General features: G+C 36.9%; 1 protein-coding gene across 1 annotated transcript in view; it reads left to right on the forward strand.

Annotated features, from left to right (window-relative positions):
• Positions 1-2,478: 2,478 nt before the first annotated feature.
• The window catches only part of LOC110678056 (putative aldehyde dehydrogenase family 7 member A1 homolog), a 33,653-nt gene continuing 11,891 nt past the window's right edge, over positions 2,479-24,240 (forward strand). Inside the window, exons 1-2 of the mRNA XM_021850582.1 lie at positions 2,479-2,603; positions 19,996-20,585. Coding sequence (XP_021706274.1) covers positions 19,997-20,585 — 589 coding nt within the window. The 5' untranslated portion in view covers positions 2,479-2,603; position 19,996. The remainder of the gene's footprint in view (positions 2,604-19,995; positions 20,586-24,240) is intronic.

Raw genomic sequence — 24,240 nt, forward strand, 5'->3', positions numbered from 1 at the left:
GTTATATCGAATTTTGGTTACCGTACCGGTAACTTCGATAATTCAGATAATTTCGAAAGTGCGGGTCTAACAACTTACCAAATTTAGATATCAATTTAGCGTAGAGCTGAAAATCTTAACGGTAAAGAAAAAAAAATTAGTCAAGCAAATCAAACACAAAAGTAAATAGTGTTAGTATGACACATAATGCCAGAGCTATTACTAATGAAAAAGAGAACATCTGATGTTTTATATTCTAATACTACAAATTAATAGTATTTTAACATTTTTAAACAAACTTTTTCAAAAATAGATCACAGTAAGCCGCGCGCGCGAACAGACGTGTTCCAAACCAACTGTAACGATTTTTCTCCTCTCCGCATATAATTTCAATTCGGTTGAAGGTTTGCAAATCGGCTGGTGCAAGAACAAATTTTCAATGGATTTGACTAGTATTTTTACAATTATAACTAACGCTGCGCCAGTTTTATAACTGATCGATTAGTTTCGTTAAAAAAATAAATTGAACGTCGATATATCGTTTCGGCTGGTGGAAGTGAAAATCCAAATTAGTACTACTCATTTTCATATGTAGAATAAATGTGTAGTGCTGCCCGGAAAGAATTCAAATCATTATTTTGTAAGAAGTGAACATTAGTTTAATAATAATTCTAGAAGAAGCAAAGAAAAGTTATGTTATATTTCTGTTCCTAATTGCTTTTCAAATGGTGACACTGGTGAAGTAAACTGGAAGTCCCCCTTTGGTTAGCCAAACCGACATGGATGTAGGGTGTCCCAGAAAGTATGGGCACGATTTTGATAACGAGAATCACAATATTTTTTCAAACAAATATTTTTAATTTTTTGTATTTTTCTTTGGGGCATTTAAAGCTGCCTGTGAAAATTTTGTTTGAATTTATAGACTTTTATAATAAAATTTTGGGATTCTATAAAATCATTTCTTATCTAGCCAGCACAGACCCTAATTTTGTGTTCAGAAGGAACTTAAATAGTAATAAATGTTGTTATCAAAGACGTTCTACAAGAATTTTTGTTTGAAATTTCATTTGGCTTTACTAGAATACATTTTACAAAATGGTTAAATTCTAAAAAAAAATCGCAGGTTTTTCTCTCCACTCACGATAACTTCACGAAATTATAGCCAATATGAATAAAATTATTTCATTTCGATTATTTTTTATCTATACTTTTAGACAGACAACACAAATTTTAGGTTTTTACATGTTTTATTGGATATACACAGACTTGGTTTTGACCCTTTCAATAATCGATCACAGCAAAACACGATTTTTTTGTTTCTATTCACATTTCATATACTTAAGTTTATAATTTTAAATAAAATAAGTGATAGTCTGATCATTTATCGTATCGGCAATGATAAATATATTTTTCAGATTTTTATTCTACGTACTTTATGACCCAGCTCAAATTTCGTACAACAAAGTCGCTCAGAAATAATGCAATTTGTGCAAAACTGATAAGAAGAGTTTCCAGAAATGTAGCACCATCAACAAACAGGCAGCGAAAAAAATGTTAAAAATTCAATATCTACTCTTGATAAGTAAAAGAATAAAATGTGTGAAAAACAAATTGTTATCCGCATAAGTCTCGAAATGGCAGTATAGTAAAGTCGTGCCCATACTTTCTTGGACACCCTATAATTTTATGAGTTTGTTCCCATATACTTTTTAAAGGTGTTTTTTTTTATCGAGAGCTGGAGTCGCCCTAATTAGGGGTAGGATGCTTTACTTTTTAGAATAATTTCCATTTTAATCCATATACCTGGTCCCGTTGTTTAGCAGTGCCATCATAAAATGAAATCCACCAACACTAAGATTAGGTATATTAGTTTGCGTGGGCGTATGTGTCGAAGTTCAAGAAAACATCGAATTATTGGAGGAGCGCCCCTAAATTCATGCAGGCAGACAAATATTTTCATAAGCGTTATCTTCGTCTTCTCCGCTCAAAATACTCGCTCAGATTGTAGCAACAGGACCGGTCTTTCGCTTTGCTGTTATCATTTTTCGATTCCTTTTTACTTTCACATACAAGAAGCAAACCGGGTAGACGAGAAATTGCATTTTACTGGTCGCTGCATTCATCACAGTAGATGATCAACATTTAGCTGCTTGGCCTTTTATCATTCAACTTATTTTGCAGAAAATTGCAACTTTTCAAGGCTTGCGGACAAACTTAAATGGAAAATGATTAGATTTGCACAATTCATATGGTATTAATTAAATATTATTACTAATTTTAAAGCAAAATTCAATATTATCAAGAGAATTTTGGAATACAATTATTGATGTTATAAATAGAATGAGTATATCATATTAGTCTCAAATAAATATTTATTTTTTTGATATGAATTTAGTTGACTTATTGTACTACAGAATAAAAGTAACATTAATGATTAGTGAACAGACCTAAAATCCCATATCAGCTGTACCAGTAAACACATTGAACTATCAGCATGTTCGGCAGGAATCAGTTTGTGCGGCACTTTTAGGAAGCGTGGACGTATAAATTTTCGCTTGAGCAAACATCATTCACATCCTTGATTCTTGAAAATTTTTGATTTTATGTTTTGAACTCAACAGCAGGTAAGCTAAATTAGTACATAGATTACGCGCAATTTACTTGGCTATGTTAATGTTTTTTTTTATATATAATTGTTGTATTTATTGTTTGTTTTGTGACTGTTTGGAAATTTTTACCCTGAAAATATGCCTTAAATAAATTATTAATCTTAAATGGGTGTTTATTAGAGTGGGTAACCGAATTTCAGATCGATGTTTTTACGGATCAACTTGAGACCTCAAACCATTGTTGAAAATCAATCGATAATTATTATAATTAATTATCGATAATTATTATAATGCTATTAAAACCAAAACATAAATTGTGATAAAGTATAGTTTAGACTGTACCGTAAAACAGGGTATCATTGATAATGCGGGACCCACCACATACTAAACGAAATAAGATAATATCTGTACATCAGGTAAGCAAAACGAATGCAAAAGTAAAGAATATTAGTATGACACTTCAGAGCTATTTTCATTTGAATCCAAATAGGAAGGTCAAATTCTTACAAGTCATTTACTTTTTGAGTTACCGTAATTTCGGGTAAAATTGATCACTTTTCACTGTTTTTCTTGTCTGATTTCTATAATGTTGACAATGCCAAACAACTGAATGCAGGAAAACAACTATGAAGGTAAGCCTCTTTGACTCAAGTATCGAAATTTCCTAACAAATGTAATTTTAGTACTAAAAAATTTGTCTAAAATAAAAAATCGGGCGATCTCATTTCGGGGTGAAATTGATCACTTATTAATGCCATTATTGTTAGTTTTCAAAACAACTTTACATAATAAATTTGAGCTCCCTGAATCCGAATATGCTTGCCAAATTCTTAACAATGCAATATTTATAGAAATAATGAATGTTTAAATTCCAAGAATAACGCAGAAAACGCCTAAATGTATGCAATTTTTTAAGAAATTTCCTGATATGTACCAGAAACTCAATAATTTCAACCAAATCAACGAATTGGTACGAGTTTTGGTAATGAAATCTAGTTTGGGGATATATCTTAAGTATCCTCACAAACTTTCAGGTTTATACCATGTCCAAATCCTTGTCTAGAACTAGAAGTTTATTGATGTATGTCAACACTGCACCGTACAAGAAGAAATAAAATCGAGTGACACAGTGATCAATTTCACCCTACTGATCAATTTCACCCGAATTTACGGTAGTTCAACATTAAAAACACCTTTGGGTCTACTCTACGTGTGCCGTGAGGTGAGAATTATCGGTCTCGTATAGCGAGTTGACTATACTCGTCTCGAGTGAAGTGACTCTCCATTTTATCTGCTCGGCGAATCACTTCACTCGAGTCGAGAATTGTCACCTCGCTATGCGAGACCGACATTTGTCACCTCACGCCACTCGTAGAATAAGCCCACTTTAATTGTGGACTACGCCTAAAGGTAGGTTATTTCCTAAGAAAATTCTGCATTCTTTATAGTAATTTGTGAATTATGCTTAACTGAAAATATTTATGAAAGTTTTGACAACGGAATCGTTTTCGGTGATGTCATTTTAGTAATATCCGAATGATCGTTTCAGAACTCATGTGAGACATGATTCATTGATCGTGTCATCCATAGTTATGAAAATAATTGTTTCCAAAAGTTGAAAAATTTACGCATCGACACAACTTATTTTTTGCAAAAAAGAACCTTAATGTTTTTTAGCTTTTAAAAGATGGAAGGTAACGGTAGGTAACGTCAATATCCTGGAAATGTGATTCCCAAAATTGTTTTTTTTTTTTCTGAATAATCTAAATAATGCTGTTTCAACATAAAGCATCCACTGCATTCTAATTTCTCATGGTGTCCGGTGATGATGATGATTTCCCTTATGAGAAAAAAATAAATCAAAACTCGTCGGACATTATGAAAAAAATAATTGAAAAAATAGACCAAATTACTAAATGAATTTCTCAGACAATACATAGCGGGTATTTTTGTCGAAAAATAAGGCTTAATTTTCAAGGAATTTCGGCATGACCAAGTTTTCTTCAGATAAATGGTAGAAATTTAATCTGGTGTGAAAATAAATAACTAAATCGACCATAGTGTTTTCGCATGAATTAATTTATTGCCTAAACTTGTTTCTTCTTAAATTATTCGATTAATTTGTAACAGATTTGTAGCTAAACTTTTCAAAAAACTTCGATATTCTTTATAGAATTTTAGTATAATCATATTCTTCAAGGAATATTGAAGGGTGGTTTCAAACATTTTCCAAACTCTTGGAAATCACTCAAATAAAATTGTAGAAGTTGTTCATACTTTCAAAGTGTATTCCTCCTGGTGGACATATGTTCCCGGAATTACCTAAAAAATGTTACTTAATTTTTTACTCAAAAGTTCAGTTTTCCCTCGAAATTCTTCCAAAAAATCATTAAATTTACCATTTACTGGCAGAATTCATTGGTTTGAATTTTTGTGCGACACGAAGGCGGAATTCATAGAGGCTTTTTGGTAAAATTCCATTAAAACCAGAAGCCATGGGATGATAGATTTAAAGGATAATTTCTAAAGAAGACTGATGGAAGTTCAAGAGAAATTAGTTTTTATTTGTAAATTTATTAGAGAGGATTTAACTATCCTGTAATGGGTGGTAGGTCATTTGGCATAAAGTCATTTGGCATAATAGTCGTTTGGCATAACAGTCGTTTGGCATAATGGTCGTTTGGCATAACAGTCATTTGGCTTAATGAGTCTGAAACAAAGGTTTCTCAATTTTTCGGGTGTCTATTGAATCTTTCTGATGACATCAGGCTTGTTTTGGAGTCAATTGCCACTTTATTCAACAATCATTAGCTTTTGAATAAATTTAAGCATATTAGGAAAGTTATTGTCAATAGTATGTTATTACTTGTTTTTAATTATGAATCGTGGTTTACGGCTAACCAGCCGAGTATAAGTTTAACAACTACCGAAAAGATAAACATGGCATATACTTTGCAATTGGATTAAATGGACATCTATTGTGGCATTACCCGTATCCTTAGTGTATAGTGCATGTCGCATTACTCCATTTTCATTGATAGGTAATGAAGCATCGATTTCTGTACAGTTTTGTTTTGATTCCTACGAAATTGATAAAAATCGACTATGATGAAAAGGTCCCGCTATTTACACCCTTCATAGAAATTTACATATCAGCGAAGGCGCGCCCCTTAGCAAACATAATCGTTTAAATTTCTAAGGAACCAAATCGGTACTACTGATATTTGACCATGCAACGGAACTCTAGTCACATCCTTGTTTTGCTTTTAGTTTAGTCTCAGAAAAATACTAGAAAAAAAGGGGCTTTATGCTAGCAGCAAAACCGAATCAAGCTAGAAAATTTGTTTAGTAATCAGAATTCACGTGAGTCCTTAAATTACCAGTACTTACAGTCCTTGTTGAGTTAATACTCATGATTGTTATCCTGGCTTCAAGTGTAGTCTCGGGACTGACCAACTCCGAGTCTTTAATCATCTGCTAGGTAAAATAGATTAATTTTCAGAAACTGTTGCCAGTAACAAGGACTTTGTACCGCGAATCCTTGAATTACCAGAACATATTACCCTAGCACGACAAACAAGATGAGACTAGAGTTCAAATTGGTAGATCTTACCCCGTAACGCACCACGAAAAGGTGATCTACCCGCGTTACGGGTTAATTTGTTCATTTAATCCAATTGCAAAGTATATGTAATGTTTAGCTTTTCGGTAGTATTTTATTATTTATCCAGAAATTACACTTCTTTCAAATATTAATTCTTTTTATATATTTGGCACAATTGTTCTACTTTTTGTTTCTAAATATGATATTATTTGTTATGGCTATATCGGTCATGCGACTCAAAGGAAAAGGGAGTCTATAGAAGATTTTTTTTTACAAATGATGAAATGAATAGGTGAATAGGCGTCGCAAGGGAGCGACAAGATTGAAATTAATTAGGTGGTGAAAATTGAGCAAGCCATAGGGGAACCAGTAAAGCATCGAAGCGTCCTGTATTTTACCTAGCTTCTCTACTGGAGAAGGGTTGGCTCAAAGCTTTGAGCTTTGCTACCAATACAGGCAAAATACAGGAGGCTTCAATGTGCTCATATACTGTCGGCTATCACCGAACGGTTCTATCGATCGATGACTGATATTGGGAAATCGCATCGCAGTCAGAGATTGTTTGTCTCTATCATGTGGGGATTTTTTTTTTTATTATCGTACAAATTGGGCCGAAGGGTCTCAGATTTTCATGAAACTTTTTCCACAGGCAGGGCTCATGGATATATGAATAAAAAAAAATTGAGAAAAATTCAGGGTCGCCTATTTTTCCGGAAAACTCAGGTGGAAATTTTTTGTTTTCCCTTGACACTACTTACTTTGGAAAATCATAACTCATGAACGAAGCATCGTAGAAACAAAGTTTTTATATGAAAATTTAAGCAAATTTTCTCAAAAATCCAAAAAAAATATGAACTGGAAAAAGTTTTCCACAAAATTTTCCACCGTTGGGAAAATTTGTAAAGAAAAGCCGGATAAACTATGCCCGAACTCGTGGAAAATTTTCAAAAAAATATTTTCGAGAAGGTAATTTTATAAGCTTTAATCGCTGAAATTTTTGGAATGCACTTTTTTTTCGATGACTGATATTGGGAAATCGCATCGCAGTCAGAGATTGTTTGTCTCTATCATGTGGGGATTTTTTTTTTATTATCGTACAAATTGGGCCGAAGGGTCTCAGATTTTCATGAAACTTTTTCCACAGGCAGGGCTCATGGATATATGAATAAAAAAAATTGAGAAAAATTCAGGGTCGCCTATTTTTCCGGAAAACTCAGGTGGAAATTTTTTGTTTCCCCTTGACACTACTTACTTTGGAAAATCATAACTCATGAACGAAGCATCGTAGAAACAAAGTTTTTATATGAAAATTTAAGCAAATTTTCTCAAAAATCCAAAAAAAAAATGAACTGGAAAAAGTTTTCCACAAAATTTTCCACCGTTGGGAAAATTCGTAAAGAAAAGCCGGATAAACTATGCCCGAACTCGTGGAAAATTTTCAAAAAAATATTTTCGAGAAGGTAATTTTATAAGCTTTAATCGCTGAAATTTTTGGAATGCACTTTTTTTTCGTTTTTGAGTTATGGCCAATTTTGTGAAAAATGTCCAGATGTGCCATATAAGACTTTTCTTTGAAAAATCATAACTCAAGAACGAAACATTGTAGAAAGAAAGTTTTTATATGAAAATTTAAGCAAATTTTCTCAGAAATCCAAACAAAAATATGAACTGGAAAAAGTTTTCCACAAAATTTTCCACTGTTGGGAAAATTTGTAAAGAAAAGCCGGAAAAACTATGCCCGAACTCGTGGAAAATTTTCAAAAAAATATTTTCGAGAAGGTAATTTTATAAGCTTTAATCTCTGAAATTTTTGGAATGCACTTATTTTTCGTTTTTGAGTTATGGCCAATTTTGTGAAAAATGTCCAGATGTGCCATATAAGACTTTTCTTTGAAAAATCATAACTCAAGAACGAAACATTGTAGAAAGAAAGTTTTTGTATGAAAATTTAAGCAAATTTTCTCAGAAATCCAAAAAAATATGAACTGGATAAAGTTTTCTACAAAATTTTCCACCGTTAGGGAAATTCATAAAGAAAGGCTAGAAAATCTATGCCCGAACTCGCGGAAAATTTTTTATTAAAATATATTTGAGAAAGAAACTTTATAAACTTCAATTCTAGTAACTTTTAGGATGTACTTTCTGTTTGTTCCTGAGTTATGGTCAATTTTGTGAAAAATGACCATATTAGCCTTTTCTTTGAAAACCCATATTTCAATCGAAGCATCAGAAAAACAAGGTTTTTCATTTTTTTTTCTTAAACAGTGAAAAATGTCCTGGGAAACTGATTCCATTCCAAAAATTTCATATTTTTGAGATAATTTGAATCCGGTTCGACAAGTCATGATGAGTCTTGAGTCATGATTTTTTAACGAAAAGGCATGTATTGCAAATCTTTGCATTTTTTACAAAATTGACCATAGATCAGGATTTAAAGAAAAGTACATCCTAAAAGTTACCAGAATTGAAGGTTATAAAGTTTCTTTCTTAAAAATATTTTATTAAAAAATTTCCACGAGCTCGGGCATAGATTTTCCAGCTTTTCTTTATGAATTTCCCCAACGGTGGAAAATTTTGTAGAAAACTTTATCCAGTTCATATTTTTTTGGATTTCTGAGAAAATTTGCTTAAATTTTCATACAAAAACTTTCTTTCTACAATGTTTCGTTCTTGAGTTATGATTTTTCAAAGAAAAGTCTTATATGGCATATCTGGACATTTTTCACAAAATTGGCCATAACTCAAAAACGAAAAAAAAGTGCATTCCAAAAATTTCAGTGATTAAAGCTTATAAAATTACCTTCTCAAAAATATTTTTTTGAAAATTTTCCACGAGTTCGAGCATAGTTTTTCCGGCTTTTCTTTACGAATTTTCCCAACGGTGGAAAATTTTGTGGAAAACTTTTTCCAGTTCATATTTTTTTTTTTGGATTTCTGAGAAAATTTGCTTAAATTTTCATACAAAAACTTTCTTTCTACAATGTTTCGTTCTTGAGTTATGATTTTTCAAAGAAAAGTCTTATATGGCACATCTGGACATTTTTCACAAAATTGGCCATAACTCAAAAACGAAAAAAAGTGTATTCCAAAAAATTCAGTGATTAAAGCTTATAAAATTACCTTCTCGAAAATATTTTTTTGAAAATTTTCCACGAGTTCGGGCATAGTTTTTCCGGCTTTTCTTTACGAATTTTCCCAACGGTGGAAAACTTTTTCCAGATCATATTTTTTTTGGATTTTTGAGAAAATTTGCTTAAATTTTCATAAAAAAAACTTTGTTTCTACAATGCTTCGTTCTTGAGTTATGATTTTTTAAAGTAAGTAGTGTCAAGGGAAAACAAAAAATTTCCACCTGAGTTTTCCGGAAAAATAGGCGACCCTGAATTTTTCTCAATTTTTTTTTATTCCTATATCCATGAGCCCTGCCTGTGGAAAAAGTTTCATGAAAATCTGAGACCCTTCGGCCCAAACCCGTACGGTAATAAAAAAAATCCCCATGTGTGCTCTTCCCGCCAGTCACCACATGATCCAGTTAGAACTGCTTTTTTCTTATAAGTCAAATTTTACATATTTGTGGAGACTCTCTACAAATATCTAAATATGATGTAACCATAATTATAGGTATGAAAACTGTTGATTTAAAATTTCAATAAATTTCTCCTTCTTTAATGCATAGGCTGTTCTTTGGAACTATATTTTGTAAGTATTTTTTGTTTCCAACTGACAAAAGGGCGGCAATCGATAACATTGATCTGCTCAAATTATCAGCAGTTGCTTCGATGGGTTGTGCTACTTTTCCTCGACTGTCGGTTCCCCGAATGTCGTTTCCCTGAATGCCAGTTCCCCGATTATCCCGTTTCCTCGACTATCCCACTTCCACGAAAAGTGTTTAGCACTCATAATTGTCGTAAACTTATACATTCCAGGGTGGTAAACGAACTGACCATCTAATATGCACCCTTCTTTATTTAATTGGCGGTTCTTTCGAGTTTTACCGTCCTCAGTATTTTTGCCAACATGTGTATAGCCGAGAATGATAGAATAATTCCTTCTTTTGACGGTTTATCGTTCTTTCTCGTCATCACTTTTCTGGGAAACCAGTCATTCGGAGAAATAGCATTCGGGGAAAAGTAGCACAATCACTTCGATGATTCTAAATGCACTTTTTTATGTCTTTTCGTTTCATTATGCCGCAATATTTTTTGGCGTTCATTCTTCTATTGGTTTAATCATAAATTTTGCCTTCTATAAAAAATTAGCTGTTCTTTATATTTATACTGTTTTAAATTTTATTATTTAGTTAAGTTAAATGTTAACCATTTTTATATTTTGTATATTTTGCTGTTTTATCAATTCTTGTCAGATGTGTTGTTAGAATGATAATTACTTTAGACCCGCCAATATTCAACACTTTTTCATTTTTTGGGGCAAACGCGTGTTCTCCTTCCGAGATATGCTGGAAAAAATATTATTTCAATCACAAATTTTCCCTTCTCTCGATAATAGACGGTGTTTTTTATGTAAACTTTCAAAATTAGAATTTATATTGAACCGTTGAAAAGTTTTGTCACAAATATTTTCTTTTAAAGATGTGTTGTTCATTTGAGCTATGCTGTGAAAAGATTTTTTTGCGTTAGAGCCTTAAACATTTTAAACGAAAAATAATCTGCTCTCGTATATAAGCTATTTTTGCATTAAGATGATTATAAAACGAAGCCAAACTTTGAATTTTCAAGAGCACAAGACTGGAGAATCTGACAACAGTTCGCGTTGAAAATCAATCAAATTGCTTGCTTGCTGGTGATGATCAATGGCATAAATTGTCAACGCGGAGAGCTGTTTGGTTCTCAAGTCTTGTGCTCTTGAAAATTTGAGGTGTGGCTTCGTTCTATAATCTACTTAAGTCACATTGATAGATCTTTGGATTAGAGCTTTTGATATTTTGCAAAAAAAAATCTATTCTTTTATCAAGTAATTTTCATCAAGTGTTAAGTCCAAACTGAAGCAGAGCTTGATCTACAGCGAAATATTCTATGAGCGTTCCCTTGATGAATAACTGCGAACTTTCTTTGCCAATTTACTGTTTTTCGCAACAAGATCAAAGATACTCTATGTTCTGAGATGTAGAGACCCGTCACGAGTTTTACTTAGTACTGCTCTCAAATGTCACAACAATTTTTGAAATCCTTAGCTCGGAAAATCTCTGAACGAACACCACGCTTGTTTAGAACTTACCAATTTTTTTTTGCTATGGGCTCGGTGGTGTTGATCTCGGTAAAAGCTTAAAAAATTCATATATTTATTTTAAGTCAATCATTATGCCAAACGGCCATTATGCCAAACGATCATTATGCCAAACGGCTTTATGCCAAACGGGGTACAATCCCTGTAATGTACCCAGAGAGAAAAGATAATAAATAAAGTAATCTTTCAATGTACAATTTTCCCATCTATTGTTCTACCTGTTTTAACATTTTGTTGTTTCTCTATCCTTCACATGACGCTTTGAGGAACTTCGTACAAAAATCTACAACGCAACATTCTTTAATGTAAAAAAGAAAAATTGTAGGAGTTTTGAAAATTTGCAGAATTTTTATACGTATGATATCTGATTTCTGAAACTCTATCAAGAATTCCTCAACAAACTTTCAAATTAATGCAAAAAAATAAAAAATTTTACGTTACGAATTTTACTGTAGCCGGCTCGAGACGGCGAGCGAACCAATCTGCTAGAGCGTTCGGGGTGGGAGAGAAACAAGTAGCTTATGCGCCACCTCCTAAGAGGACCACTTGTCGATTTCAATTGCCCGGCAAACTCAAACCTCAGGGCGAGTCCTGTTTTCCTATGAAACTACCGAACGATCTAGTAAATGCTCAATGTTGCCGAAGTACTCAAAACTCTACCCTCTGACCGGCTCAAAACATAACCGACAACTCGACTTTCTACCGATTCCGAATGCACGTGGTCGACTGGTATCATCACAGGCCAAGTTCGTCCCGCCCACAATTCACCTTCTCGCTTCAGGACAAAAATTGAGGACTGAGAATCCCAAGCAGTCCGACTTGGAGTAACAAAGAACTATACTACAACAAACAACGAAACGTGAAAAATATCCTAAGACCAGTGCATTCAACTAAAGGGACTTCAACTCAGTAATAATCAACAAGGTCTAACGAAACGCAAAACTACTATTAACATTTATTCATTTCTACTTTACTAACATTCACTTCTACTCGGGTACCCACTTTCACATAACGTTCTCTTTCCTCTTCCTCTCCCTTCTACTTTCTCCTAACCAGCCCGGTGCTAGCCAACCATGTTTTCGAGGTCAGCATCAAACTCAAGAACAACAACGTACATTGGCGTAATCATATTAGAGAAAGTTTTCTCCGATATTTAAATGTATTCCACGCTAACCATATCAACTCTAATTAACTTGCTGTATTGCAAACGAATAGCTTGCAACCGTTTGTTTGTGCTAATATAACTGTTGTTGCGAGAAAGGAAATTTTTCGACAAAAAAGATTTCGCCTTCCTTGATTGTTAGTCCTTAAACGACTTTTTATTTACAAACATTGAGTTGTCAGTGGGAACCACTTTCCTGTGGGAACCAGAGATGTTTGCTCGTTATTTTCCAATGGGGTAGTATGGGCGGTGTCAGGAGGCTGCTCCTAACTGTGCGGATTTCTAGCTATCTAACCTTTAAACTTTAAGCAAACGCTCCGGAGCTTTCAAACGCTTCCCAAAGCTTCCAAACGCTTCACCAACTTGAGTACAGGGACAAAAATAGCCTTTCTACTTACAGTCTGGCTTCTGCTTTACAGGCTGCTTCCTTCTTCGCGTCGCCTCTACGACGCTTGCCCACGGATGAACAGAAGCGCACGGAATGAATAGCGCTGACGCTCTGTGCCGATATCGTCGTCGACACGTTGAATTTTCCTTATTGGGATGGAAAATCGCTCTTCCGGAGTGCGATGGTGACGGCGCAACTCCCTTCTAACTCCGGCCGGCAGTTATTCGAAGCTGGCACGTAGGGTCAGAAGTGTGGAAAGGGGCGGTCCATTAATTACGTAAGACAATTTTCGGGGTTTTTCAACCCCCCCTCCCCCCATGGTAAGAATTTTTGTATGAAAATTAAAAATAAATTGTATGGCGCGTAAGAAATCTCAAACCCCCCTCCCCCCATAAACCCTTACGTAATTAATGGATGGCCCCAAAGATGGCGAAATTGGGCGCGGTGTGCCGAGCGGGAGGTGGGATGGTGCGGGAAACCAAACTGCTAAACAAAAAGCCGTCGAACGGCTATTCGACGGGGGTAAGCTTTTGGTTCGGAAAGCGTTTATATAAATTTACCTTTTTTTATCTCCACTATCACGCACAGCACCGCACAAGCTAGCTAATTTATTACTCTAGCACTACCTATCGGGAGGGAAACACCTATCAATTATCACACTGAACATTAAGATACTTTCCACGTTTTAACTACCTTTACAAACACACCGCGAAACTACTTGAACAAAACTTCACACTCCTGCCTCTTCCACGGGTCAGATCAAAGTGGACGAGACAGAACTTGAGATGCCTCAGAAAGGTCGCAGTTTATGTTTTCGGCATTCGTACCGGAAATCGTGGAACGATCTTATCAAAAGTCGGTTCCCGATTATCCCTTGAGCCGATCAGTGAATATTGTCTTTTTCCCTCTCAAACATTTCGCATTTAGCTAGCTCGGGTCCATTCTTTTCCTCAACGTCTTATTCTTTAAATCTAACGACAAGTGGTCCCGACGGGAGAGCATACTCAATCCCAACGGCCCATGGCGCATGCTTCGTGAGATGAGTTGTGTTCGCGCCAAGTGAGTGAACGATAACTTGTACGAGTGAAGCTCGATGAAGAGTTTATTTGCGAGTGATTCGGGTTCACTCTTGCATGCAAGTTCATTGCAAGTGAACTATATTGCTGTTCGTTTGAAGCGTAAATGAATTTATATTGCTGTTCGTTTGCCTTTTATTATACTTCTACCGTAACAAAATATCCTTAAATAATTACTCAAGCAAATACCGCTACATTACCACAATATATCTCCGGTAATTTTCCTAAACAATACCGGCAATATTTTCGCGGTAAACTTCCACAGTACCACAAAATAATCGATAATAGACCCTCAATTTTTTTTTTGGATTTCTAAAGGTAGAAAAATTGGGTTCTACATCAACACGTTCACTACAGTATCATGAAATTTCGCACAATATTATCTAAGATTTTAGTTACAAACACTTTCAGTAAAAATTCCATCCGTTTTAACATTAATCATTTTCTATTATAAAAGATGAAGAAAAACAAATAAATCATACAAGGACATTGTCGATAATCCTCATCGGAATTACATTCAAGCTGCAATTATTAAAAAAAATACCAAGAAGGTTCTTCAAACCTTATTTTGTGTGTGTTTCTATAGAAATCTGATATGGAGTGATTCGTAGAGGAATTTGGAGTAGTTTTTGAACCAAAAATGGAGAGTGGATAAATTTTTAAATGTTATTTATGAAGGATCCTGAGATTATCATTCGGAAAATAAGTAAATCTTGCAGCAGAAACTCGCGTATTGTGGGAGTATGATCAGCTGAAAGCTGCAAGTAATATACTATTGTTAACCAAGTTCTTATCCTTATTCCTTATCAATCTACTTACATTTTAGTCTCCGCTAGTACGGCCCAATCAATTCACTAACAGTAACAAAAATAACTTTCGTAATGCTACAAATCTATAATAAATTACCAATTAAATTTTCTGTAATTAATTAGTTTTATTAATTTTTACCTTGCAACTATTGGTTGATGAATAGTGAGGGCAGTAAAACACGTCTATACTGATTAGAGTGTATTTCGGGAATGAACTAATTGTCTAACAAATTTCACAACGTCAACTAACAGTGTAAGGATCTTGGCTACTATGATCACTGTGTTGCTTTCATCATCAACACTCCTCCTCAACACATGATCTCGATTCCAGACATCGTCCTCAGTTTTCCCAAACGAACTGCTCCTAGAGGCTTCGTGAGTAAATCTGCGACCATATCTTCGGAACAGCAATAGACAAAATCAACTTCTCGCTTCGTCTTCATATCTCGTGCAAAATGAAATCTTGTATCAATATGTTTAGTCCGGTTGCTGAATTTCACACTGTCCAGCATCTTAAGGGCGCTTTGGTTATCTTCGTAAATGGTGGGTACGGTGGGTTGTTCATCAAGATCACAGAGTAATCGCTTCAACCACATCATTTCTTGAACTGATTCAGATAGTGCTACAAACTCTGCTTCAGCCGTTGACAGCGATACGCACGTTTGCTTACGACATGCCCAGCTAATCGTCCCTCCGTTGTACTTTATCAGGAATCCGCTATTGGATTTTTTTCATCTCGACACTCAGCCCAATCAGCATCGCAGAATCCCAGAAGTCCTTCGCTCGCTTCCGTGTTACTTAGTCGCAGGCATAAGTCCTTGGTCGTCATGAGGTATCGGGCTACTCGTTTCAGCTCAACCCAATCACCTTTCGTTGGACAACTTGTCTATCTGCTTAAAATGGATACTGCAGCAGAAATATCTGGTCTGGTATTCACGGATACGTACAGCAATTGACCCATCAGCTTTTGATAGTCCTTGTTATCAGGAAGACGCTCACTCGCTTCGTGCTTGTGGTATCCTGGATCCAAAGGTATTCTTGATGGTTTAGTTTCTGCCAGACCAGTTGACTTCGCGACTTGCTCAATATATCGTTCTTGACTCAGAAAGAAATCTCCCTTTTCATTTCGTTTAACTTCCATTCCTAGATACCAGTGGACTTCTCCTAACGAGGTTAGCGTAAAGGGCCAATAACCTATTGGTTGATGAATAGTGAGGGCAGTAAAACACGTCTATACTGATTAGAGTGTATTTCGGGAATGAACTAATTGTCTAACAAATTTCACAACGTCAACTAACAGTGTAAGGATCTTGGCTACTATGATCACTGTGTTGCTTTCATCATCAACAGCAACTTCACACTTTCTATCTTTTAAGATCAAATTTAATCTTCGATTCACAACAATCTGCTTATCAATACACTACTCATCTTCTCCTACCTATGACAGTCTGATTGACTGCCTGTTGGGTTGGGTCACGACAGTGGGCTGATGCGGCGAACATCCTCCCCCCGTGTCGCCTCGACTTTCGGTGTGGCGTCACTAGATCCTTCTACGTCCAGCACTGCCAACTTCGTAACTGGTCGCTTCAAAATCGTCTTGATCACTCGTCCACGCAACCAACGATTCCTCACATTCTCATCGACCACGAACACAAGGTCCCCTACCTGAATTGGTTTTACATCCCGGAACCACTTCGTCCGACGTATTATCGTTGACAAATATTCCACCATCCATCGACGCCAAAAGTTGTCATGAGTGTGCTTGACCATGCTTTAGCTGTTCCGCAACGCTGCTCCTGCGTCCGTCGGAAACTTTTCGGGTTCTCTTACTCCGGTTGAATTCAAAAGCAGAAAGTGATTCGGGGTCAATGATTCGTGTTCTGCCGTTTCTAATGGAATGAACGTTAATGGTCTAGAGTTCACCATGCTTTCTGCCTCTGCCAGCACCGTAACAAACGATTCTTCGTCCAACTTCCTCACTTCCGGTATAGTGTATGGATCTTAGAGCTGTTTTCACGGCACGAACCATTCTTTCCCAACAGCCACCCGGTTCGGTTGCACAGCAACAGCCAATTCGGTTGATCTCATCCTGAAGTTCCCGACTAGCCCCAACAAAATTTGTTCCGTTGCCGGAGTAGATCTCCTGTGGGGAGCCCCGTCTAGCTACAAATCTTCTGATCGTTTGTTTACACACATCGGTGGTCAGACTAGCAACCACCTCTAGATGTATAGCTCTGATTGTGAGGCAAGTGAAAATGCAAACCCAGCGCTTCGTTACACTACGTCCTATCTTTACCGAATATGATCCAAAATGGTCTATGCCCACAAACGTGAAGCGGCGTACGTCTGGCTGTAGTCGTGCCGTTGGAAGCGGCCCCATTTTTGGTGGAATCGGTATTGTCTTGTAGACGCGGCACCACATGCAGCGCTTTCTAGTTTGTCGAACTTCAACTCGTAGCCGTGGCACGTAGAATTTCAGACGCACCTCGTTGACGACGGTCTCATCATTAGCATGACCGTACTTACGATGATAGAAATCCAGCATTAGCAACGTAATCCGGTAGTTTCTAGGTAGTATAATGAGAAACTTGGCATCATAGGTGAGCACCTGTGCTTCTGCTGCTCTGCTGCCTACCCGCAAAACTTCGCACTCATCGACGAATGGCGACTGCTTCACGATACTGCTGGAAACTCCTAGGTATTTGTTTCTGTTGATCACTGTTTCGTGCCGAATTTTGCTGTAGTATTGCTACCTCGTCTGGAAAAGCCTCAGGTTGTGCAATCAACCACAAAGTCCGTTCCGTTATTCTTTCCAGCACGCAGTGTCTCCACAAAATGATGGACGTATGCCAATGCACGCAGCATTCTTTCGAACCATGAGATTCTGTCCACATCCACCAATGGTTGTCTAACCAGATGGCTGAACACAAAGGCTTCCCGTAACTCTTTGTCGCTTTCATCCGCACTTTCTTCTGGAATATCTATCCATTCTGCTTTGTTGTTGTAGAGAAATTATTTCTAGAACCTGAAAGAATACTTGTTGGAACTCCTGGAGTTTTTTTTAGAAGTTCAAGAATAAACTGCAAAATTTTAGTAAATCTGATGAAAAATGTCTTCAAAATATCCTCCGGTAAATTTTCCAGAAGAATCTTTCGAAAACAATAATATAATTCTCTAAGAAATCAGTGAACAAATTACTCGGAAAATCTATGAGTATTTTCGCGGAAAAATATTTGAACGTATTCCACTAGAAACTTCAAGCATTTCTTAGTTAGGCAAATAAAAAAAATATCTGTGAAAAAATACAGATAGATCTGCGGAGAACTTCTCTGAGAAATCATGAATCACATTTTCCCAATTGAATTCTTTTTAAACGCTTATGAAATTCTTATGAAATACCACAAGGAATCCTTAGAATAACACTTGGAAAAATAATTTATTTATTTATTTTATAGGAAGTCTGAATAATATTTGTTACGTTTTTACATGATTATAAATATAATATTTGTTGGATAACATGGAAAATTTCCAAGTGGAAGAAAGCTAATACCGACACTTGAAGTGACGAACTATTCAAAGTTTGTAGAACATAAACCCAACATTCCTACCGCTGTCAGGATAAAAGCACTCTATGCCGACACTTACAGTGACGTACCATTCACAGTTTGTTGAATAAAGTGAACCTTCAGTAAGTCGACGCGTATAGTGTCGAACAATTCAAAGTTATTTTTTTTAACACAAAAATAAAAAGTAAGAGGAAAAGGATGTTTTTATAATGTTATGTAAAACATAAATAATTAATGAATAAGACTTTATGCCGACACTCACAGTGACGAACCAGCGATGAACGTGGGAAGTCATTCATTTGAAATAAAAGCATGGAACGAGCTCACCAATGAATCCTCCATCCTTGACTGAGCAGCCACTCTCAGGTTGGGCTTCCCGCAGCACTGACTAGCGAAACGCGCGAAACGAACCGAGAAGAAAAAACCGCCACAAAAAAAAAAACAAACCGGCTTGCTTGGTCTTCCCGAAGCACTCTGTTAAGTGGAATACCTATAAATAAATAACTGAAGTTAGAACTATACCATTTAATTCCACTAGAGTTTGTATCGTTTGACAGATACGCGTATCGTAGTCGAGTCACGACACTGAAGACGGCCTTACAGTTGAGGTCGAAATACGCGTATCTGTTAAAGGACACATACTCTAGTGGAATTAAATGGTATAGTACTAAATTCGGTTTTTCATATATTTAAAAAATGACAGTTTAAGCATCCGGTAATCATTGTAGGTAGCCCATGATTACACGCAACTTCTAATATGGCATTGAAAGACTCGTTAGCAAAAGCACCTTCAATTTCCAAGAAAACACCCAAGCAAAATTGCTTATGAGCAAATAATTACTCGATATCGTGTATACAACTTTGTGTAAAAAATCACAGGAGAGCACGATAAATCCCATTCGCTCCTGGAAACTCTTGACATTGTTGAGTATTAAGTATCAAGTATCAGTATCAGGCCTGCCACACAATCGAACAATCAAAAAATGATAACTTTAGCAATATAAACTCTTAATTGATAAACATGGAAGTGTTTTAATAACTAATCTAGACCAGGTAGGATATGCTATGCATAAAATAAAGAAGTAGCGATAAAGATATAACTCGCAAATTCAGCTTTCACGACAAATGTGACAATCTATTACATAAATCCTGACTATAAGTAACATTCCGACTCATTTATCAACCACCTACATACATTCAGTACCTTCAACCAGGCACTTGATTCAAGTGATGCTTGGAAACACAGAAATGATCTCCAAACGGCCATTCAAGCCAGGGGGATCTATCTTATCTAACTATTTTGCGAAGCTGGCAACAAATAACACCATTGGACAATAATAACAACTTGCTCTGATAAGCCACAATCGCTGGAGGTAGGCTAGGCACATGAGCATTTGAATGCGCTGCGGTGATAACGGAGATAACAAGTTTCGCCTCTCACTTTTCAAATAAGGCGTGCAGCACGTCACTTCAGCAGAAAAAAAAATCCTCCTTCATCAGTACCTCAAAGAATCTGTGCTAGTACCAATCGCGTTTCTTTTGATTTCTTTCCTTGCAGTATGATTTCCACAGTGTTGCGTACCGGTACGATCCGCGGAGACCAGATCGTGAAAGGGCTCCGATTGAACACGTTGAGAATGGCATCGACTTACTTGGTGGAAAACAGCAAATATTCTTTCCTGAAGGACCTAGGTCTGGGCAAAGTAAATAGCGGTGTATTTAATGGAGAATGGACTGGAACCGGTGAGGTTGTAAAATCCATTGACCCAGCCAGTGGTGATGTAATCGCAGAGGTAAAGACCGGCACTGTAGCTGAGCTTGAAAAATGTCTAGAGGTTGGTACCACTGCGTATCATCAATGGAAAAATCTGCCGGCACCATACCGAGGTGAAATAGTTCGCCAAATCGGTGATGAACTACGGAAGTATCGAGAACCACTCGGTAAGCTCGTATCACTGGAGATGGGAAAAATTATGGCTGAAGGTGTTGGCGAGGTTCAAGAATTTGTAGATATCTGTGACTATGCCGTAGGACTTTCCAGAATGTTTGCAGGACAAATTCTGCCGTCGGAAAGAGCCAAGCACACTATTATTGAAAAATGGAATCCTCTAGGTTTAATTGGAGTGATTTCTGCATTCAATTTCCCATGTGCTGTATTCGGATGGACAACTCGACTTTCTACCGATTCCGAATGCACGTGGTCGACTGGTATCATCACAGGCCAAGTTCGTCCCGCCCACAATTCACCTTCTCGCTTCAGGACAAAAATTGAGGACTGAGAATCCCAAGCAGTCCGACTTGGAGTAACAAAGAACTATACTACAACAAACAACGAAACGTGAAAAATATCCTAAGACCAGTGCATTCAACTAAAGGGACTTCAACTCAGTAATAATCAACAAGGTCTAACGAAACGCAAAACTACTATTAACATTTATTCATTTCTACTTTACTAACATTCACTTCTACTCGGGTACCCACTTTCACATAACGTTCTCTTTCCTCTTCCTCTCCCTTCTACTTTCTCCTAACCAGCCCGGTGCTAGCCAACCATGTTTTCGAGGTCAGCATCAAACTCAAGAACAACAACGTACATTGGCGTAATCATATTAGAGAAAGTTTTCTCCGATATTTAAATGTATTCCACGCTAACCATATCAACTCTAATTAACTTGCTGTATTGCAAACGAATAGCTTGCAACCGTTTGTTTGTGCTAATATAACTGTTGTTGCGAGAAAGGAAATTTTTCGACAAAAAAGATTTCGCCTTCCTTGATTGTTAGTCCTTAAACGACTTTTTATTTACAAACATTGAGTTGTCAGTGGGAACCACTTTCCTGTGGGAACCAGAGATGTTTGCTCGTTATTTTCCAATGGGGTAGTATGGGCGGTGTCAGGAGGCTGCTCCTAACTGTGCGGATTTCTAGCTATCTAACCTTTAAACTTTAAGCAAACGCTCCGGAGCTTTCAAACGCTTCCCAAAGCTTCCAAACGCTTCACCAACTTGAGTACAGGGACAAAAATAGCCTTTCTACTTACAGTCTGGCTTCTGCTTTACAGGCTGCTTCCTTCTTCGCGTCGCCTCTACGACGCTTGCCCACGGATGAACAGAAGCGCACGGAATGAATAGCGCTGACGCTCTGTGCCGATATCGTCGTCGACACGTTGAATTTTCCTTATTGGGATGGAAAATCGCTCTTCCGGAGTGCGATGGTGACGGCGCAACTCCCTTCTAACTCCGGCCGGCAGTTATTCGAAGCTGGCACGTAGGGTCAGAAGTGTGGAAAGGGGCGGTCCATTAATTACGTAAGACAATTTTCGGGGTTTTTCAACCCCCCTCCCCCCATGGTAAGAATTTTTGTATGAAAATTAAAAATAAATTGTATGGCGCGTAAGAAATCTCAAACCCCCCTCCCCCCATAAACCCTTACGTAATTAATGGATGGCCCCAAAGATGGCGAAATTGGGCGCGGTGTGCCGAGCGGGAGGTGGGATGGTGCGGGAAACCAAACTGCTAAACAAAAAGCCGTCGAACGGCTATTCGACGGGGGTAAGCTTTTGGTTCGGAAAGCGTTTATATAAATTTACCTTTTTTTATCTCCACTATCACGCACAGCACCGCACAAGCTAGCTAATTTATTACTCTAGCACTACCTATCGGGAGGGAAACACCTATCAATTATCACACTGAACATTAAGATACTTTCCACGTTTTAACTACCTTTACAAACACACCGCGAAACTACTTGAACAAAACTTCACACTCCTGCCTCTTCCACGGGTCAGATCAAAGTGGACGAGACAGAACTTGAGATGCCTCAGAAAGGTCGCAGTTTATGTTTTCGGCATTCGTACCGGAAATCGTGGAACGATCTTATCAAAAGTCGGTTCCCGATTATCCCTTGAGCCGATCAGTGAATATTGTCTTTTTCCCTCTCAAACATTTCGCATTTAGCTAGCTCGGGTCCATTCTTTTCCTCAACGTCTTATTCTTTAAATCTAACGACAAGTGGTCCCGACGGGAGAGCATACTCAATCCCAACGGCCCATGGCGCATGCTTCGTGAGATGAGTTGTGTTCGCGCCAAGTGAGTGAACGATAACTTGTACGAGTGAAGCTCGATGAAGAGTTTATTTGCGAGTGATTCGGGTTCACTCTTGCATGCAAGTTCATTGCAAGTGAACTATATTGCTGTTCGTTTGAAGCGTAAATGAATTTATATTGCTGTTCGTTTGCCTTTTATTATACTTCTACCGTAACAAAATATCCTTAAATAATTACTCAAGCAAATACCGCTACATTACCACAATATATCTCCGGTAATTTTCCTAAACAATACCGGCAATATTTTCGCGGTAAACTTCCACAGTACCACAAAATAATCGATAATAGACCCTCAATTTTTTTTTTGGATTTCTAAAGGTAGAAAAATTGGGTTCTACATCAACACGTTCACTACAGTATCATGAAATTTCGCACAATATTATCTAAGATTTTAGTTACAAACACTTTCAGTAAAAATTCCATCCGTTTTAACATTAATCATTTTCTATTATAAAAGATGAAGAAAAACAAATAAATCATACAAGGACATTGTCGATAATCCTCATCGGAATTACATTCAAGCTGCAATTATTAAAAAAAATACCAAGAAGGTTCTTCAAACCTTATTTTGTGTGTGTTTCTATAGAAATCTGATATGGAGTGATTCGTAGAGGAATTTGGAGTAGTTTTTGAACCAAAAATGGAGAGTGGATAAATTTTTAAATGTTATTTATGAAGGATCCTGAGATTATCATTCGGAAAATAAGTAAATCTTGCAGCAGAAACTCGCGTATTGTGGGAGTATGATCAGCTGAAAGCTGCAAGTAATATACTATTGTTAACCAAGTTCTTATCCTTATTCCTTATCAATCTACTTACATTTTAGTCTCCGCTAGTACGGCCCAATCAATTCACTAACAGTAACAAAAATAACTTTCGTAATGCTACAAATCTATAATAAATTACCAATTAAATTTTCTGTAATTAATTAGTTTTATTAATTTTTACCTTGCAACTATTGGTTGATGAATAGTGAGGGCAGTAAAACACGTCTATACTGATTAGAGTGTATTTCGGGAATGAACTAATTGTCTAACAAATTTCACAACGTCAACTAACAGTGTAAGGATCTTGGCTACTATGATCACTGTGTTGCTTTCATCATCAACACTCCTCCTCAACACATGATCTCGATTCCAGACATCGTCCTCAGTTTTCCCAAACGAACTGCTCCTAGAGGCTTCGTGAGTAAATCTGCGACCATATCTTCGGAACAGCAATAGACAAAATCAACTTCTCGCTTCGTCTTCATATCTCGTGCAAAATGAAATCTTGTATCAATATGTTTAGTCCGGTTGCTGAATTTCACACTGTCCAGCATCTTAAGGGCGCTTTGGTTATCTTCGTAAATGGTGGGTACGGTGGGTTGTTCATCAAGATCACAGAGTAATCGCTTCAACCACATCATTTCTTGAACTGATTCAGATAGTGCTACAAACTCTGCTTCAGCCGTTGACAGCGATACGCACGTTTGCTTACGACATGCCCAGCTAATCGTCCCTCCGTTGTACTTTATCAGGAATCCGCTATTGGATTTTTTTCATCTCGACACTCAGCCCAATCAGCATCGCAGAATCCCAGAAGTCCTTCGCTCGCTTCCGTGTTACTTAGTCGCAGGCATAAGTCCTTGGTCGTCATGAGGTATCGGGCTACTCGTTTCAGCTCAACCCAATCACCTTTCGTTGGACAACTTGTCTAT

The sequence above is a fragment of the Aedes aegypti genome, chromosome 1 (assembly GCF_002204515.2).
Source record: "Aedes aegypti strain LVP_AGWG chromosome 1, AaegL5.0 Primary Assembly, whole genome shotgun sequence".
Classification (NCBI taxonomy): domain Eukaryota; kingdom Metazoa; phylum Arthropoda; class Insecta; order Diptera; family Culicidae; genus Aedes; species Aedes aegypti.